At 40.4% G+C, this 21,014-nt stretch overlaps 2 protein-coding genes across 4 annotated transcripts; both read left to right on the forward strand.

The window, feature by feature from the left end:
• Nucleotides 1-252: 252 nt before the first annotated feature.
• LOC149095583 (uncharacterized) lies at nt 253-6,734 on the forward strand. The gene is made up of 6 exons (XM_089281907.1): nt 253-2,887; nt 2,966-3,043; nt 4,687-4,723; nt 4,810-5,119; nt 5,620-5,899; nt 6,078-6,734. Exons 1-5 carry the CDS (start codon nt 2,636-2,638, stop codon nt 5,798-5,800), a joined length of 858 nt encoding a protein of 285 aa, XP_089138033.1. The 5' UTR covers nt 253-2,635; the 3' UTR covers nt 5,801-5,899; nt 6,078-6,734.
• Nucleotides 6,735-8,439: 1,705 nt separating this feature from the next.
• On the forward strand, nt 8,440-19,303 carry LOC110066254 (uncharacterized). Of its 3 annotated transcripts, none has more exons than XM_089281908.1 (5): nt 8,440-8,878; nt 9,389-9,649; nt 10,291-10,367; nt 15,844-15,925; nt 17,969-18,154. In XM_089281908.1, exons 1-4 carry the CDS (start codon nt 8,783-8,785, stop codon nt 15,878-15,880), a joined length of 471 nt encoding a protein of 156 aa, XP_089138034.1. In that variant the 5' UTR covers nt 8,440-8,782; the 3' UTR covers nt 15,881-15,925; nt 17,969-18,154. The 3 variants fall into 3 exon arrangements, with proteins under 3 accessions (XP_089138034.1, XP_089138035.1, XP_089138036.1); XM_089281910.1 differs by lacking the exon at nt 8,440-8,878 and adding an exon at nt 18,544-19,303 and having other exon boundaries at nt 9,561-9,649; nt 17,969-18,021; XM_089281909.1 differs by lacking the exons at nt 15,844-15,925; nt 17,969-18,154 and adding an exon at nt 11,005-11,087 and having other exon boundaries at nt 8,442-8,878.
• Nucleotides 19,304-21,014: the final 1,711 nt, after the last annotated feature.

Below are 21,014 nucleotides of genomic sequence, written 5' to 3' on the forward strand. Positions count from 1 at the left end.
TCAGATTTCAGTTTCACCTGAGTGCTTACAAAAAGCACGGAACTTATTACAGCACTTCTGTCCAAGAATTGAAGCATTGTACGGAAGCCAGTACGAGACTTTTAATGTTCACTGTCTCCTTCATCTACATGATTGCATAAAGAACATTCGTCCTCTGTGGACCTCCTCTTGCTTTTGGTATGAAGACTATAATGGTGACTTGAGAAGATTATTCCATGGTAAAAACAAAGTGGAACTGCAGATTGCATTTTCTGTTTGTGTACAACAAAAGATTCCAGAACTTGTACCTCTACTACCACATGGTTCAGCTAGCAAAGAGTTTTATGAGCAGATGACACAGTAAGTTATGTGCACGGGTATCCAGAGCATTTACGTTTAAGGTGGCTCAAAAGAGTTTCTAGCACTTATATTTGGATGGGTCGTTATAACCACTCTTTATCACTTGATGCAATAATCATGGTATCAAAAAACTGCTGAATCATTGGTGAACACGTTGTTATCATTTTCGTGACACAATAGGTTACCATAGCAACAGTATGACCTCCTAAAAACACCCTTAATTACTGCTTTAGGGGCTTATAATTCAAAAACGGCACGGTGAAATTTTTTTATATTATCAACTTTTGATAAGCATGATAAGACGCAACTTTTGGCAAAGTTTAAAAAAATTCTGTACATGGGGTTCAGAGCCACCTTACTCCTTGGCGCCAGCAACCTGCAAGGATCAATAAAAACAACAACAATAACAATATTTTCCATAAAAAAATAGAAGTTGCATAAGCTTGGTGAGGACAAAATTACACAGCGAGACTCTGCAGCGAGACAGAATTTCTTTTTTCTCTTTAATTTCTCTTCAGGCATTACATTTAGCACTAACTACGGGACGACAGTCGCGTCACAACATTCCACCATACATATCCTTAGAAGTCTAAAAAAACTAAAGAACACTCCTGGGAACAGTTGACATCCGCCACTTAGCTTAAGACTAAAAAATTCTTCACCAACGAATACGTAATGACAAGCTTATAAAGAAAAGAACACCTGTTTTGATATCGATTATATGCTTATGTCTGTCTTTTTCGTTGCTCCTATTGGAAGTTAGATCGCCTCACACGAGGAGTGACTTCGCCTTCAAGGGGTGACTTCGCCTGACTTTGCTCCATGCGGTGGATCAGGCGAAGTCACTTCTCTTGCAGGCAAAGTCACTTCGCGTCTGGGAACCATAGCGGAGGGATGATCTAATTGGGGAAAATGAACCTAACTGCTGAACGAAGTCACTATTTTTCGTGAGGGGCCATCAAATCTTTTTGTTGGAGCAAATTTTGGGAGCGATTTCGGTGCGCCCAACCCGTTTTATTTTATGAGAAGCATAATTCATGCCTAACTTTTTACCTAGCGATAGAAAAGTAATTGCGTGCGGAGTCGGACTTATAAAAAAAGACATGCCATTGGTGGGTGGACATTTTGACAGTTCGAAGAATTCAAATGCCCCTATTCACCCTCAATTATCTACAAGACACATTGCGTTTATTTCTAATTAAGCAAAGTGATATTAAGCTTATTTTCCTGCTCCGTCCTCCCACCCTGAGGTGTTGATAAAAGAGCTGATAGTGCTCTAGTTCAGGGGTAATCTGAATATCCATAGTCTTATCAAATTTATTCCTAACGTCAACTATTAAAAGTGCTCTATGACGAATAAAAAAATGTTCTCACCTTCCCTGAAACATTGAGTTTCTTGGAGAAGTATACGCGCATGGCTGTAGCGTTATCCTCGGTGAAGCTGTCCTCCTTGCCTTCTGCAAATTCTAACAGTACTCCTCGCAAACTTTTAACAGTAGTCAAGAATGGGGGAGGCCATGTCCCTGTGTTTAAGACGGCACCATCTCCCTCCTTTTCCAATTTTTTTAAGGCTAGCTGCCTGCCGGAAAACTCCCCTGCGCGCCGCCTCCTTTTTTTGCTTTCCTTCGCCATGCGGTCTTCAGGGTCTTTCCCGCTTTGTGCCACAAATTCTAAACTTTCTTCGTTCAGCACTTCCTCAAGCTTATCTACAAAATCACGGCTGTTGTTTAAGTCTTCTTCTTGGAAGTGGCTGGCAAACGGGTGTTCTTTTGCGACATTTTTTATCCTTACCCAAATGATAAGGTTTTCTTCTATGGTAAACTAAAGAACAAAGCCCTTTTTTCAGTACGCGTAAACTTGAGTTAAGTATAATAACTCATTTGAATAACATTACCTGGACACAATCCATTTTCTCTTCTTCGTCGTGTTCATACCCACGAAGTAATAATTTTTCACCGTCTACGAAACAGAGATACAGACAATCTTCGTCGTCTGGTGCTAAGAACCACGAGCGCTCATCTATGCCTGTCGGATTCTCCATGCTTCACAAAGCTAGACGACAAAAAGTGCAAAGCTCAAACATGGATTCGAAATTCCATCAGAACCGGTTATACCCTGTTATACTGGTTTCAAATGGTTCATGGGCATTAAATTTCCCAAACGTGAAAATTTCATCAGAACCTGTTATACCGGTTATAACTGGTTTGGCTTCCCGCCCATTAACGCGCGCACTACCCGTGCAGGTACTCTCCGCAGAGTATTTTTCCTTGCCGAAGCTTAGTTTCAAGCGGGAAAAATGGAAATCGACATCAAGGATTCTGCTCTTACAACTGAGGTAATACTGTCGGTCTCAACGAGAAAAAAAAAACAGATAAAGAAACTAATAACAAACATCCTTTTATTTAAGTTGGATGACAAGGATTACGATGATGATGTTCAGATGTGGGAGAACAGCTGCGAGTGTACTCTGGGGCCTAGTGCAGAAAACTGCAAGTGTGTACGCCAGGCAGAAGAGTCACTTAGAATACTTGAAAGAGAACTTTCTTGGGTAAGAAAAACTTCGAACAAACTCTCTTTACCTTCCATTACAAAAAACAGGTTTTAAGTTTCATATTTCCTATCACAGGACAAAGATGAAACTGATTCATTCAAGTTTACGGAGGCGGACCACCACGACAAATTCTGGAATGCAGTACCAAAAAAGGTACGACAAAATGACATTTCATTTCCTTTCTTGCTATCATTGCCATCATACTCATCAAATAAACATACGTGCATTGTGTTTCTCGTACTCACTCATCAATTTGGTCATGTTAAGATGTACGCTTAATAACCGTACGCGCACTGGCAATTGTACGATTAATAAACATACGCGCGCATTGTGTTTCTTGTACTCGCTCATCAATTTGGTCATGTTAAGATGTACGCTTAATAACCGTACGCGCACTGGCAATTGTACGATTAATAAACATACGCGCGCATTGTGTTTCTTGTACTCACTCATCAATTTGGTCATGTTAAGATGTACGCTTCATAACCGTACACGCACTGGCAATTGTACGATTAATAAACATACGCGCGCATTGTGTTTCTCGTACTCGCTCATCTATTCGGTCATGTTGAGATGTACACTTAATAACCGTACGCGGGCTGGCAATTGTACGATTAATAAACATACGTGCGCATTGTGTTTCTCGTACTCGCTCATCAATTTGGTCATGTTAAGATGTACGCTTCATAACCGTACACGCACTGGCAACTGTACGATTAATAAACATACGCGCGCATTGTGTTTCTCGTACTCGCTCATCTATTCGGTCATGTTGAGATGTACGCTTAATAACCGTACGCGCGCTGGCAATTGTACGATTAATAAACATACGTGCGCATTGTGTTTCTCGTACTCGCTCATCAATTTGGTCATGTTAAGATGTACGCTTCATAACCGTACGCGCACTGGCAATTGTACGATTAATAAACATACGCGCGCATTGTGTTTCTCGTACTCGCTCATCTATTCGGTCATGTTGAGATGTACGCTTAATAACCGTACGCGGGCTGGCAATTGTACGATTAATAAACATACGCGCGCATTGTGTTTCTCGTACTCGCTCATCTATTCGGTCATGTTGAGATGTACGCTTAATAACCGTACGCGTGCTGGCAATTGTACGATTAATAAACATATGCGTGCAATGTGTTTCTCGTACTCGCTCATCTATTCGGTCATGTTGAGATGTACGCTTAATAACCGTACGCGTGCTGGCAATTGTACGATTAATAAACATATGCGTGCAATGTGTTTCTCGTACTCGCTCATCTATTCGGTCATGTTGAGATGTACGCTTAATAACCGTACGCGGGCTGGCAATTGTACGATTAATAAACATACGCGCGCATTGTGTTTCTCGTACTCGCTCATCTATTCGGTCATGTTGAGATGTACGCTTAATAACCGTACGCGCGCTGGCAATTGTACGATTAATAAACATACGCGCGCATTGTGTTTCTCGTACTCGCTCATCTATTCGGTCATGTTGAGATGTACGCTTAATAACCGTACGCGTGCTGGCAATTGTACGATTAATAAACATATGCGTGCAATGTTTCTCGTACTCGCTCATCTATTCGGTCATGTTGAGATGTACGCTTAATAACTGTACGCGTGCTGGCAATTGTACGATTAATAAACATATGCGCGCATTGTGTTTCTCGTACTCACTCATCCATTTGGTCATGTTAAGAGAAAAATGATATAGCATGGCCCCGAAGAATTAAGACCAGTGCTTAACATACAGTATTGAGTGCGAGTGTACACTTACAAAATCTCTTTGTTTTAAACTTTAGGATCATGCAGTCATTGACCAGCAGGAAAGCGTAGCAGGTACTTATTCTCAGTAGCTGACATGTGTTAGATTCTTTTATTCAGTTTTCTTCAGAGGCATTAATTTTTGGTGAAACCTTTGTTAGGTTCAAAGTCTACCAAAACAAGCCTAAATAAAAAATGCAATGCTGCCAAGATAGTGCTTGATGTTGAGAAAGGCTGCAGAGAAGAATGCATTAAAAAGATAGCCCTCAGCAGCATTAAGTCAAAAAGGACAAGCTACTGGGGGAGGAACCTTAATGACTGCAAGGCATTTTTAGATAATGCTATAGCAAGCAGTCATTCGATAGAGACATCGCATCGAGGGAGAAGCCCGTCTGTGAAAAGATTCATGATTGATGGTGTGCCATGTTGTATTCATGCGTGGTGCATGATTTATGGCATTACGTTTTCTTGGTACGTAGATAGATAGAAACGTTATTAACGTATCAATGCCTTGTAGCCTGTAATTTGGGGACACAAAATAAATACTAATATCATAAGATTGTTATCATAATAGCATAAGATTGTTAGAAGGCCTATTTTCCTTGTGTTGTTTAACAAACTAGCGGAAAAGTGAAAGACCTAGAAACTAAAGCGAGGCTTCGCTTAAAAAATAAAGGTTGCAAACAGTCCAAATAGGTGTGAGAATGCCGTTGTGACAGAGTTTATAACTGTCATTAGCCTGTTTTACTATTGGCAAGGAAACCGATCATCGATGATCTAGTTTACTCCAGGAAAATAATCCAGCATGTTTGCATTATGTTGACGCGTAATCAGTTATATCATTGTATTTATCACTGCATCTTTGCGGGTATTCAAGATCAAGTCATCATGTCCGCATCAAAATTAACGCGCTTGAAATGCAATAAGGGTGTAACGTTTCTAAGAATGTCAAATACTTTGCTTCAATTTAGCTTTTATGAGAGAGCAAGGAAACTAAGAGAAGACGGAGAGGATGTGAATGGAAGGGGAGGAAGTCTGTCCTTTGATATTGCCTACAAGTGGTTTGAAGGCTTCGTTCTGAGTGCGGACAGTATGCCCAATTGCGGAACCAAGACACTGCCTTCATGCCTAACCAAAATGGCAGTGTATTAAATTTACAAAGAGCAGTTGGCAGGGAAACCTTTGCTGGCGAAAACCACGTTTTTATACAGCCTGTGGAAAACCAAATTTCCAAACGTCATCATTCCTAAGGTTAGCTTAACCTGAATTCACTCACACTGGACACGTGTCACTTCAGTTGTTATCCAAAGTATGGAATTATAAAAAGGTTAACAGTGAGGGGGAGGGTGGCTTTAGCCAAGGACAAGAAGTTGTTATTCACACCATAAAAAAATAACATTCTCCTATTCCTTTTTCTTTATTTTTACAGCAAAGTCGTTTCAGTAAATGTGCTGTGTGTGTTCACATCAAAAATAAACTGGTAGGGTCGAATCTGGACCAGGAGTCAAGGAAACGGCTTGGGCTCATGAGAAAGATCCACCTAACACAACAAATGTAAGTGTAAACATTTAATTCATAACGTTCCATTTTACAGTGACTCAGAATTCAAACGGAGTTCAACATTTAAATCAAGAAATTAAAACCGGAACGTTTTTTGGACTATATTCCTTCTCGCGGCAAGTCTGATTACTGAACAATTTGACTATGAATTTCACGAAGAGGGGAGACAGTTTACGAGTCTGAAAGTTAAAGTTATTGATATCGAGGGTGAAAATCCAACCATGTTGCAGAATTCTAAATAAATTTCTTTCAAATACAGATTTCCTATTATTTCTTCACACTTAAGACGCGGCTGGTACCTGGCACTGGCTAACTATTTATGTTCGTACTGAATCCACAGGGCTGAACGTAGAAAGTACTACAAACACGGCCTCAAGGCAAAAAACAATCCCAAAAAGTACTTGTCTGTAACACTAGACGGCATGGACCAAAACAAACACAACATTCCCCATCTCAGTACGAGCACAAAGGTAAAATTGAATAGTTTGAAAAAAATCTTTTAATGAGAGCTTGCAGTCATTGTTACTTTTTTGTTCAGATCGATAGCAGTGCGTGGCGCCTCAAGACGCACGTGACAGGCGCGTTGATCAACCACCACAGCGACGGTGCTGCCTATGTTGACATGTGTGAATGGCCACATGATTCAAATTTGACAATAAACATATTGCTGTACGTCCTTTTGTGGATGCAGACAACGGTGAGATTCCATGGTCCAGTTGAACATATTAATAGTTCCGTCATTAAAACTTCAGTGCCATTATTTTTTATCACCGCATAAATAATAACCATGATAACAATTTATTTCAAATTAAATCACTTAATGTTCTAAAAGGAGTGGTTCCAATGAAAAAGGACTAGTCTGATACATTGGCTGCGGTCACATCTCGCACGCGCTAAAAGAATTGTCACTGACATTCTGTTTGGTTGTTTGTTTGTAAACTTAAGATTAACCCATGAACCTTGCTTAGGTATAACTATAGTTAGTCTGTATTGTTATGGATCACCGAGGTGTGAATTTTCTAACTGACTATAGTTAAGAGCGAACAGAAAAGCGATCACATTACTGAAATAGCTGACTATATTCATCCCCATCTTAACTGTAGTTAGTAGGCCAGATGTGGCCGCAGCCATTATTTGCCTGCCACTCTAAATTAATAACCATGATATATATAGGAAATAACAGCAAGCTTTTAGTAGAACGAGTCAGGCTATAAATACTATTTCTTGACGTGATCACGTGTGCATGAGCATCAAATCGGCAAAATTAATTGTATTTCCCCTCACGTCTAAGTGCAAAGGTACGCAATGCGCAACGCACCTAGTGGGGATTAAAGAAAAAGGAAAGCAATGCATGAGCGATAGACTCACCGAAAATAATCTATCACAAATATACAAAACATGAAGGCAGCAAAATTTAACCCTTTTTCTATTCTATTACATTGGTAGCTTGGACATTTACCACCTGTGCTTTACCTCCAGATGGACAACTGCTGGAGGGAATGCAAAAATAGGTTCGTGCTGGCCTTTCTTGCGTTGTTGGTGGAGCTGAGAATTTTCAAGAAGGTAAGCCCTTACGTCTCGTATACTGTCCAAGCTTTTCAATAGAAAGATTTTGAATTTATTATCTAAGCCGTGGGAGCTTTGATTACTTGGTGTAACATTAGAACGTACCCTTAAAGGCCGCCTCCATTTGGCTATTACCTGTCCCCAACGACTAGAATCTGTTGATCCCAGCTTTCACCTCATACAAACTAAAACCTTACAACAACGGTCCTACAGCAGCCAATAACTACGGTCTCAGAGTTGCTTTTTCAATGTGTGGAACTTACCGCAGTAATGCCAATGACTAGCTTGAAAACTCCCGACCAATGATCTACTTTAAAGCTTTTCCTTACTCGAAATCTTTCAGAAGTTAACAACCTTTTCCTTTTCGTTTCGATAAAGTTGTGTTTCCTAATGGTGGGTCACACCCATGAAGATAGTGACCAGCTTTTTTCATGTATTTCACGGCATCTGGCAAAGATCAACGTCTTGACCCTCCTGGAGCTGATCAGAGAGATTGGCTGAAGTTACTCTCCATCCATAAAAGCTTCACTTCTTACATTCATGTATGACGTGAAGCAATGGATAGAGGGTTTCACTGAGACTAGTCTCTCTGGTCACGTCAACCAGCACCAATTCAAGGTACTATACGGTATGATTAGGGTCACTCTACCACCACCTGAGGTGCCCTAAGCTCATCATAACCAATTGCTTCTCTTCTCGTCATTTCCTAGATACTATTTCCTAGAATAAACCCTCCTGATTTACCTACATCAACGTAAATAACGGTATCATGTCCAGTCTTGCATCGGTGACTTGTATAGTGACTCAAAATATGACAATGCGCTGCTGTTAGACATGAACAGATTCCTATTAACCTTTTTTGCTCCTAACTTTAACTGCTTTACACATACTGTTTTGGTACTGCAACTAAAGCGAGACATAACAAGCATAGAGAACTTTCATTAATTACTAAATAATATCTTCTCTCGAAAACTTCAGATCGTCAGAAGGTCAGACGGAAAGGCCAAAATGAAATACAAAAAGTGGTCCACATCTCCAACTTGGCTCCCCGAGGACTCAGAGGGCATCGAACTCCTAAAAGGTCTCCCAAGAGGAGCCCCAAAGGTATGAAGGTTTAATATCATGAAGCACCGCTACCTAACAGCGTGGCCGAGTGGTTAGGGCGCCGGGCTTGAAATCTGGAGGTCGCGGGTTCAAGTCTCGCTCTGACTACTTAGCTGGAGTTGTTTTTCGGTAGACCCTAGTTCAACTCCTCGGTCATGCTTGTAAATAGCCAACTAGTCTGCCTCCCTCCGGTTTGGATTTTCAAGCCTATTACGTTTAGTTGATATATTTGTTTCCTTCGTTTAAAGTGGCATCCCTGTGAACTAGCTTGGTGTAGCTAAGTGCATTGACCACTATAAAAACAACAACAACAACAACAACAACAGCACAATGTCCAAACCTTGGCAAATGGATCCACCTTTTTCGTATGTGTGACTTATTGTTCATTGTAGGTATAATTGGGCCCACAGTCGTACTGAGTTATTGTGGAATGAAGAACAAAGAAAATACTGAAAGCATTGTCATCGTGCTTCCTGAATTATGTTCTTTCCCCTTTTTTCTTGATAACAGCTTCTTGAAAGAAACAGAGCAAAATTAAACTTGGAAAATATCAAGAATGATCTACTGAAGTTTAGGCTCCACTTCAACGAAGACACGAGGGTATGGTGGGAAAACTTCCTGAAATGCAAAGGAATGACTGGAAAAGTAAATCCAAAATGGATTTTACCACTTTTGGAAAAGCAAATAGAGATCCCGAACAGACCATTGCAAGTCAGCGACACGACCGATGAACTCTTTCGATTAATTGAAAGAGAAGAAAGGGATGTAGAGGTAATTTTCTATTCATTAGTTCAATTTAGCATGCTCAATTTAGCATGACAGCCTGCAAAGTGCTAGGATGTAAAACCAAAACGTGATTGAAACACATGATGAATATATAATCATCGCATTAATTTGAGTCCATAGGCTCGATTTTCGTCGTCCTCTCACGTCCGGTCTTTTGTTCGAGGGAGGAGCGCACCTCGTTTCCCGAACAGCGGCTGGAAATCGAGCTTTCATCCAAAGTCCACTGAAATGTCGTAAAATTTATAACGACTTTTTCATACGTACGCAGCTCTTCACTCGAAGCTTTAAATAAGAGGTAAAAGCTTTACTAGTTTAAAGATCAGCACAAGGTCATACAGAGGGGCTAGGCTTTCTCTGCAGAAATAAGATTTAGTGAACTACAACCGTGGTGGCACATGCTTTAAAAACACTCGGTATGTCAACGAAGTTTGAAGCAAAAAACCTTTCACCTTATAGACGGGGGCATTTTCACATTCATAACATTGGTGTAGATTGGTACATGAAAAGAAATCTTAATTACTCATCGATCGTCCAGGAATTATAGACATTATACGAGGCCAGTAAATGAAAAAAATGTCTTAAACGTATACTCATACACTAAGTAATGTACCTTAATTTCATGTTAGGTGCGTGCTGGACGAAAGAGAAAGAAAAGCGGCAATGGTCAAGGGAAAACGGGGACCAAAAGGACCAAAAAATCATGGTAATTCATATCTTGTTAGAATCTAGAAACTTTGTTTTAATGTTGCGTTAAAGTCTGCATGAAATGATCATAGCCTAGCAAGCCTTGAAATGAACTTTGAACATTTTCGTTTTTATCATTGCGAAATTTAGAACGTAGTTCTACTTCGTGCACGTTACTACACTGTACTATTTACACTAGGCCATTCTTCATGCAACCTACGCTGCAACAAAATTGCGAGGCAATTTGCAAAAACAAAATGCAAGATAAAGGATCAGGTGTATTAACGTACACTGAAAAAGCAAGCTTGAATTAGAAGACAGTGCAAGTGATGAGTAGACTTGGACTGATATCGTTTTTAGTCATTTACCCACCGAAGCCTTGTCATCTTGAACATCTCAAGCTACATTAGCTTTTTTGTTGGAGATAGCTGTGTTCAGCTGTATTTTTGATCAATAAAGTGATCACGATCATACTTTAGTATTTGACTACCAGTGCAACCTCTGGTTTACGACACCTTGGTTGCCAGATTTCTAGTAGTCTTGCCTTAGGGAGTAGTGCTATAAAAAAATGACAAGTATAACTTACAGTAATTATTCATAAACTCCACATTCAGAAAAACTGCATTTTAATTTCATTACTTTTTTTCTTTAAACAGAGTGTCAGACGTATCAGGAAGGAGTGCAAGTCCTCATTGTTATCAAAAAATTCAAAAACTACCAAAAAAAATAAAAATAAAAACTCACAAAAAAAAACAACAACAACAAAATGGCTCCTTTAGGCCACCATATACCGAAAAGTCAATGATCAACTGATGATATAAGGAGATACATTATTTCCATTAAAAAGTCGCTTGCTAAACTATGACTGCTGCATGTAATCCGTTTCATCCAGCTGTTCTCCTACCAAAATGTGTGGACGGGAAAAGGCAGAGATCAATTTTCGTTCTACGCAGTAGCTGTTTTGAGGAGCAGAATTATGAGCGAGTCTGAAAAATTCCAACAATGTGTTGCCCCCCTTCTGATCGGGTAATTTTTCCTTGTAATCACCTGGCCCTCGTTAAGTCCATAAACAACAGTGACCTAAATATATCGCACTTCCACCCTTGACATATCTATCGCTGTAGTCTTCTCTCTAATTTCTATGATGGCTACCAGTAGTTTCAATCTATCACTCCCTGAATTTCCTGTTAATAAAGTGAAATTAAAGAGATTATACATGCAAACATGTAACTAAGTGATCAGTACGCTTAATAATCGTACTTGAAACTAAGTACAATTAATAATCGTACATGCTCCCTTCAATTTTTGTACTCAGTACCTTCAGGTTATAATTTCTGTCTGGCAATGATGGCTACCAGCTAGTCGCATCTGCAGTGTTAATCTATTACTTCTGAATTTCGTTTTCATAAGGTGAAATTAAAGAGATTTAAGCCCTCAACAAACATGGAATGCAATAAAATGAAATTATTGATCACAGAGTACAAAGAGCGCTTGGTAAAGATACGCTTATTAATCATAAATTTCTTCCGGTTTAGGCCAATGGTGGCTTTATTGCTTTCCACTTGTCCACAACAGTTGTCACGTTTTAGTGTCGCGTTACGCTAAGGAGTAACGCTCGTGTAGGCTTAAAAGAAAACAATTCTGACAGCTGTCAAACGTCCATTTCTATCATTGGCTATTTCAGTGACATGAAACATTTGACAAGTCTTCTACCTTTGTACCTTCTACCTTTGTACCTTCTACCTTTGTATTTTTCGACGGAATTGAAATGAAATTTGCTCATGCTATACTGAGAACTGATCTCATCGCTTATTTATGTGACAGTGATTCTCTTCGCTAATTGCTATTCCCGATCACACAAGGCTTTCACCATGATGACCACGTGGAGTGGACGACGGCAAAAATTGGTATTGCTGCTGAATCAAGGCTGCTCAAAGCAGCACAGAACTTTCCAGGAGTTGCTATGATTGTCAGATGGGTTTACAATGACATGAGTGCAGAACTTGATAAATATTATCGGAGGGAACATGGACGTTCAGGTTAGCTTTGATTTTGCTTCTGCTGGAATATATGCCGCACAATATGCCATAAAGAATTCATAGAGGTGAGATTAAATCTATTAAAAATACTCTAGAAAGGTGGATGTCGCGATGTTGAAATGATACTGTAGTGCCCCTAAAGGCTGGGGAAATTTTTTTCCGCGAAAAAAAGGCGCCAAATGTTAGCAAGGGTCTAATTCTGGAATGTTAACTGGTTTTCCGAGTTTTAATGGCAGCTAAAAGTTCTTCACTCTCGCAAGGAGTTTCTGCAGGCTTAAGGAATTAAATCTTACAAAGAAAAGGGGAATATATCATGAGGAGGTTTGGAGTATTTTTTCCCAACTGGGTTTAGATTACGGTGTCGTGTCGCGGCACCTTCGCCAGCCTTTGAGCAAGTTATATTCAATATTGTGTCTCTCAGTGAATACGAATTAAAAACAATAAAAACTTTAAGTGTAACCCTAACGACTCGGAACCGTAGATGTTAAATTTCACGCCAAAAACATAGCCATTTTCGGCGATAATTGAGCTTATAACATTTTCAGGCTCTTGAACTGAACCCACACTAATTTTACGCGTCGGACTTGTTGATTTCACTGATGCCGATGGAACACTTTCAAAATACTCTTGCTCGGGGTTTGAATCAAAACATCCTATGAACAGTTCCCACATGCTATCTTGTCCTGTGCTTCCTCGAAAAGGTCACACGTAAATGAGAACAAAGAACATCTAAAATAGTTGGCACCGCTATTCATGTCTTTCATCACAAAATCAACGGGAAAAGTCAGAAGTCAGTAGGAAAACCTGTTTCTCATATACAAGAAAATTACGTTGTGGTCTGAGTGGTCTCGCTAAAGATGCTAAAATGAAAAGTTTAAAAAAGAAACTCATTCCACAAATATACTGGTACGTTTGTTTTTTTTGTGAACTTCATCTGCAGTTTGATTAGTCCGACCCCGAATCTTCGAGACCGTTTTCCCGCCATTTTGACGTGCGGTTGAATGGACTTGAATCTATCATCCATGGTTGAACTACAATGATCAAATAAGAATGTCGTTGTTCTGTATTGCTTGCAAATCTCTTTTAAGGTATAGACTGAAACGTCACAATTTGAAATTTGTAAATAACCTTGCTCAATTTGTTGAGCATGCTCAAGAAGTTCAAATACTGTCACCGGAACACAATAGCTTGCCGTCGAAAATCTAATTCTGGCGCCTAAAAACATTTGCAGAATGGTTAAATTTTACCCGTCGATTGGGAGTTGTTGATTTTGCCGTGTTTTTACAGTGCGAGCTTAAATCATGATCTTGGACAAGCTACATCTTTTAGGTATATAAGCTTAAGTGAAATCCCCCGCTTTGGTTAATTTTTGGTTGGTCTTTCTAGTTTTTTGAAACTGTGTTTTCAGACACTGTGAGTTCACAAAACGGGGCATTGCGATGTCAATATCGATCGCTGTGACTTGGCGAAAAGTGGGACAATTTTGCTTTTTAGTTTATACCAATCTTTGTCGGTAGTGTCAAGGAGAATTTATCACAAGATCTCAGATAACATGATTTCAGCAAAGCTTGTTCTACGGTTACTTTTATTTGCAATTTTTTTGGGCTCAGCTGTGCTCCAAAGTCGAAGAATTAGCTCCAGCGATCGAATTGTCACGCTTTTTTTTCCCCGCCGTTAAATTACTGTCATCGGATCCACATAAATTTGCTTCACATACGTTAAATAACCAGGAAACTACGGATATGGATGTTAACCGTACAATGCAATGTTTATTATTCCGCGGCGTATGTTGCACGCTTGGACTGAAAACACAGTGAACAAAGTATTTGCGATCGATCATATCGTCTGAGTTTGTAAAAAACGTGACTTGTAAGCGTTTACGTTTGTGGCTTTAGAAGAGCTTTAGAAATATTTGACTATTTATCACAGTGTTTCAGTTTATCAATGTCGATGTACTTCGTTTTCTAAAACAAACAAAGAATTGAGCCAATTGGGCCAACTCAGCACCAGCAGTTCCTTGGGAACTCCAACCTTATTTCCATAATACATTTCGCTCATTGCACGTTTCGTTCAACTGGCTATTTATTATAGTAACAAATAGCCAGTTGAACGAAATAATTATCTTTCACGGAAATGCCTGTTCATTGCTTTGCTAAGGAATTCAATAAATAATACCTTTACCAAAGAAGCCATACTTTCCATAGGTACACTTAAATCGTACTATTTGCCAACCATTCGCATAAACACGACGAATTTTGACCGCCAATGTTTTGACACATCGAACTTGCATACTTGCTGCAAAGTTGTTGATTTCGTTTTAATTTGATTGCGTTACGAATGAACCCCTGAAAAGCATGAAATCAACCGTTGTTGTTCACTTTAAGTTTCGGTAGGACATGAAATGTATTTTCCCTGTGTGATTGCAAATGAGAAAAGTCCGTTCCAAGTTATAACTTTTAGAAGAAACACGAACGCCAGATCATGTCCCGCGGTAACGAGCTAAACAATTGACTGTTCTTGTTGGTTTCGCTTTCAAATAACCCATGGCCACTGAACATTTTATTTTAACTAATTGACTGTTCCTTTTACTTTTCATTTTTGGGACACTATGAAATACTTTCTAACTGTAAAAAGAGCTCATATGAAACCATAAACACTGCTCGAAGAAATACCAAAATACGCAGCGGGTCGATCGGTGACATGGCTTCACATCGATCGTGTATCCTTTGTGGCTACAACTATTTTACAAACAAGAAAAAGTTGTTTAGGGAAAATATAACTCACTGATTAGATTTATCAATGGTTTTAGGCCAAGTCAATTAACGAAGATAACTTTTTGGCCGTAAACGCCATCAGTTTAGAAGTTCTAACCCATTACATTTTTGACTGTAATGGCGGCATGAAGATCGTAAATTCCTCGTCGGTAAACTTTGCTACATGTACGAATAATATCCTGAAAATACAGCCACATACTGATATTATTCGTACATTGTCACGTTTATTATTCGTAAGAGGCGTGGTTTCCAGTTTAACAAACTGAAAACACAGCATTATACGATTATTAACCTGAAAAGGCATGAATAGTAAGTATAATAACGGTATCATAGCGCATCATACGAATGTTAATCTGGAGTCCGGATTTATTTTGAAGCTCCGGAATTATTCTGAATGCTGTTTTAAGAACAACTATTACTAAGACTTGCCAATTTTTATTTCAGACGATTTCTCGAAATTGGTTCATGGAGATTGTGGTACCCTTCGGAAAACCTACCTTGCTGATATTAAAGCAAAGCCAAACGTGATCTTCGCCTTCATACCCTGGAGCATTCCAGCACACATATTATATAAAGAAGACGGTTTTGACAAATTAACGTCATTTATGCTGCCCAATACATAATGCTGTTTAAACTTTGACCTTCTGATCAAGGACTAAACTATTATTTCATTTTTGTTTAGTAAAGTTAGCCAAGCCTGTAATGGAGAAATTGAATAGAGAGCTCGGTGAAAGTGTACCAAAAACCTGGCTCGCGAAGCTTTGGTAAGTACAATTTCGGCTTTGTGTTTGTGCTTGTTATGTTTTGTGTTCATGTTAACAAAAAAACCCTGGTAAATATGCTAGCTCTCTCTATAGAGCATGCGCTGTAACCAATAGAGCATGTGCTGTGGAAGAGACTGGAGCCCGCGAAATTCATTTCCTGGTGCCATCTTTGTTTGTTTCTCGTCGGGTCGCGTGGGTTGTAACCTGTTTTAGTAGTATAGGGGGAGTCAAACAAATACTGTTTCGCAGAGGGAGCTTTATTTCACCTTATTGCAGCCCCCACCGTCAAGTCCGGCCCTCACATGCTCGGGCCGGTTGAACCTGAAATTCAGCTCCCTCTTTCAAACAGTATTTGTTTGACTCCCCCTATACTACTTACAACAAAGGAGGGCCCATATTAGAAACAAGCGAGCCCGCTGTTATACTTCCCGAGCTGCGATGACCCAAGTGCCAAACAAGTGTGGGTGGCTGATGCGGGGCCGGAAAGAATGCTGCGGGAAGCGTTGTTATGGAGTGTATTATGGTCAGCACAACTATCAGCTGAAAAAAGGAACGAAAATGCCAGAGCCTTGCAAAGTTTGCGGAGTCGGTCTTCTGTGCGACTACCGTCTCTGCAAGCCCTGCAGTGGTAACGTGCTAAAACAGCAGCTTATCCGCAAGCGCGAAAAAGCAAAGAGAATTTTTCAACAGGTTTTGTTCAAGCTGAAAGAAACAAAACAACACCGATTAGAGAAATGCAACCTTTGGTTATATTGTAAGGAAGAAGATAAAACTAATAGATTTTCCATATCATGCTGGCAGTAGGCCAATCGAGTCTCTTCCTAAATAAATTTCCTCCAGGCTCTTCAGTTGTTTTGGTTTAAGATTGATGTTCTAATAACCACTGTTAATGACAGCAAAGTGAGGACTACTGAAAAACAAGGCAGATGTCACGATTTGCAAAAGCCTCGCTTTGACGTGGATAAAAGGAAGTAGCGACCAAACCTTTAGATAAAGGGAACCTACTAAGGATTTAGTTTGGTCTGGAAGACACGCTTAATGTGACCTGAGAATCTATCAGGGTCTCTCTTCGGTTGCTTTTGGGGGTGGGAAGAGAGACCCTGGGAACAAGCTTGCCATGCAGGAAGAGGTGCACAAGGTTTGGTAAGTGTGTTAAGTGATATATGTATCCTCTTTTTCCTGCAACATGAATTATCTGTGTGCTGTAGATTCAGCACTCTCCTGTCTCGTGCAAGTCAATACACTATGGAAAACAAGATACAGTAAGCTAAGTAAGCTATAAAGGTTGATAAGTCTTTGAAGCAGAAAGAAACAAAGCCATATCCATGCAACTATTGTAAAAAGTGCTCTAGGAGCTCATCACATTGCAAGAGCATGGACATTTACCCACAGCAATGAAGTCCTGATATCCATTGTGTACCCGCAAACATTGTTAAACAAGAGTCTGAAACAGAGAAAGCTTGTTGAGGAGTCAGCAACAACACGAAGTTGAAAGAAGTCACCCAACGCCATTGTAAATTAAATTGTTTAGTTTTGTCTTCCTATGTTACTGTTTCAGCTTTACGAAAGGATTACAACAACATAACAACAGCAACAACATCCTCTTTAATACCCTTCTTTATAAGAGCTCACACTTCACTCCATGCGTTTTGTTTTGCATTCACCAGTCAGAAGGTTGAAAGAATGCAGTTTTCTTTTCGTGAAAAATAGCAAAAAACTCGTGAATAACTTCACCGCAGAACTACCAAAATAACAACAATACAGGGACATATGGTGCATACATGCTTGAGCTAAATAAACACGCTAGGTGGATGCAGCTTCAATTAAGCATGACTGATTAAAAAGGGCTCTAAATGCGGTATCAGTATTTCCTCGATTTTCAACGTGGTATTTCGGTATTTCCTAATTTTTGCGTTTTTGCAGTATTGGGTACCCCCTAATGTCCCCCACTTTGTAGCGAAGAGAGTATCAAAATGCAATTAGAATTATTGTAATAATGTATTTTTTAGAATGTGTTAATTTCTGAATCTATTGTACTTGTAGGTTGAAGATTTTCAGGAATCCAAAACCAAAGTGTAACAACAAGATGGACAAGGGTAAATAATGTTAAGAAAACATAAATTGCAAATTATGTTTTTAAAATGCTGTTGCTGCAAGGTCCCATTTCATAATAGCTTTACGAAATTGTAGAAAAAAACGTCCTTTTCATTAACTGCAAACAAAAAAGAATTCATGCAAGTAAATTTGTCAAACCACAAACCACTTGGTCCTGTGAATGTCTAGTGTCAATCATCAAAATGAAAATCTCCAATGGAAGTGCTTCGCCAGAAACCCAAACTCACCTTCATTTCAAACCGCACTTTGAGTCTAATAATTTATAGGATGTTTAATTTATAAGGCCTTAGACCTTGAAACTCCAAACTTTATGCTTTTTGTGTGCCCAAACTTAAGAAGCCGTAACTTACCATTGGAAATGAAACTCAGTTTAGTGGTTGACTTGCAACACACTTTAATTTTTTTTACCTACATACGGACCAGACAATGGTCTTTAGGGGAAAATGAAATAGGGGCAAAACTTAAGAAATATCTCTCATAATTCCTCCTCTTTTCACTTTCAGATAACCTAGAAGGTGACAAAGAGCTACCTATCATTGGAAGGACTTTGGAAGAGAAGCAAAATGGTTATTACCAAATGTTAACTTTCATTTTCTTTTCTTATCTGCAACTCAAGAAATACATGTAGCAATACCCTTTTCCAAAGGGTCAGTAGAGATTCCAAGGAGGAGGAATAACCGTAATTTTTAGGCCCTGTCCACACATATCCGGATATTTTTGAAAACGGAGATTTTTTCTTTCGTTTTCAAAAAAATACGCGTCCACATGTAGCGTTTTGAAATCGTATTCGCCCGTCCACACAAATACGCTAAAGCCAGGTAAATATGCTAGCTCTCTCTATAGAGCATGCGCTGTAACCAATAGAATATGTTCTGTGGAAGAGACTGGAGCCCGCGAAATTCATTTCTTGGCGCCATCTTTGTTTGTTTCTCGTCGGGTCGTGTGGGTTGTAACCTGTTTTAGTAGTATAGGGGGAGTCAAACAAATACCGTTTCGCAGTGGGAGCTTTATTTCACCTTATTGCAGCCCCCACCGTCAAGTCCGGCCCTCACATGCTCGGGCCGGTTGAACCTGGGGGCTGCGAAACGGTGAAATTCAGCTCCCTCTTTCAAACAGTATTTGTTTGACTCCCCCTATACTACTTACAACAAAGGAGGGCCCATATTAGAAACAAGCGAGCCCGCTGTTATACTGCCCGAGCCGTGATGACTCAAGCGCCAAACAAGTGCGGGTGGCTGATGCGGGGCCGGAAAGAATGCTGCGGGAAGCATTGTTACGGGGTTTATTACGGTGACCACAACTATCAAGTGAAAAAAGGAATGAAAATGCCAGAGCCTTGCAGAGTTTGCAGAGTCGGTCTTCTGTGCGACTAGCGTCTCTGCAAGTCCTGCAGCAGTAACGTGCTAAAACAGCGGCTTATCCGCAAGCGCAAAAAAGCAAAGAGAATTTTTCAACAGGTTTTGTTCGAGCTGAAAGAAGCAAAACAACACCGATTAGAGAAATGCAACCTTTGGTGATATTGTAAGGAACAATGACTTCCAACAATCAAAGACTAAAAGAACTTGCAAAAATTGATCCCGCAGTATTGCGTTATTTTGACCAACTTCTTGCGGAAAACTCGCCAGCAGTAAGAAAGGTTGTCCAGAACATGCTGGAAGAAGCAATTTCTGAGGAAACGCAGGCGCGTCTGCGAAAGCCACTACTTCCGAAGCCTTACCAGCCAAGAGCCCCTCCACGCCAAAGAAAGCCGAGAAAAATGCAGGAGCTTCTGAGGGAGTACGACCCCTTCCATGCGTGGAAAACCAGAACAGTGACAGACTACCAGAAGGAGATTCTGGATCTGTTCCACGATGCAGAGAACGAAGGAAAAGAGAGTACAGGCTGACGTTACATTCGATGGCGCATCATCAGAGTTCTGGGGAGAAACCTAACACCAGATTTATGGCGAAGATACGCGAAAGAGTAAGCACGTCGTTCTATCTGAGGCACGTTTTCGCGTACCAGTTGCACAACATTCAGGATGGAACGATAATTGTTTTCTACTCAAACCCTAAGAGCTCACAGTGGTTCAACAAACTGGAAGATGAGGAAAAATGGCTTATCACCCAGGAAGAACTGCGTCTCGACAATGAAAGAGTTGAAAGGCCCAGCACGAAGTGGGTTTTTGAGAACTTTTTCAACGTTGATGTGAAGGTTGTGCTTGACAGGCAGCCGTTGGTGGGAACAGGGCCTTTGCCTGACTGGCTGCACAACCTTGCCCATAGCTGGTTGATGGTATCTTTGGACGTGTATAACGGCAACCTGTGCCTATGGCGGTGCCTCGCTGTGCACCGAGGGGCGCACACAGACCGTTGCACAAAAGTAGTCCAAAGACTGGCCCAGAGTTTCTACAAGCTCAATGCTATTCCACCAAACTTCAGAAAAACGTCTCTAGATGAGTTGGACAAGGTGGAAGCCCATCTGAACGAGGGCTCGCCCGTCTCATCTTGGTTTGGAATATGTGTCTACGAGCCTGAGCGTTTGGTTGGCGGTGAAGTGGTGTGGCATCTCAGAATAAACTCGAACCCCAAAATCAAGAACATCTTGACAGTAGGTGTCTACGACGTCCACGCTTTCTTGATAAAAGACATCGCAAAGCTGGCGAAAACATATGCATGCGCCCATTGCGGGCAGAGATTCACAAAAACCTGCAATCTGCAACATCATCACGAAACCTGCAGCACAGGAAAAACGGTAATGTTTTTCCCGGGGACAAAAGTGGAAGTGGCACTGATGGCCTTCGAGAAAGTGATGTACCCCCCGAAGGGCTCAGTATTGAAACAAGCAATTCTGTGGCTGGAGCAGGAAGCGAAGGGCTGGGGAATCCACATCCACCACGCGATGTGCGGGCATGGGGGTGAGAGATGGCTAAAGCAGGGAAATGGAAAAATGAAGGCCTCTCCTGTTGATGGGTACAACTATGAAACGAGGACAG

This window comes from Orbicella faveolata, unplaced genomic scaffold (genome assembly GCF_042242905.1).
Source record: "Orbicella faveolata isolate gen_17 unplaced genomic scaffold, um_ofav_v1 contig_50, whole genome shotgun sequence".
Taxonomy (NCBI): Eukaryota; Metazoa; Cnidaria; class Anthozoa; order Scleractinia; family Merulinidae; genus Orbicella; species Orbicella faveolata.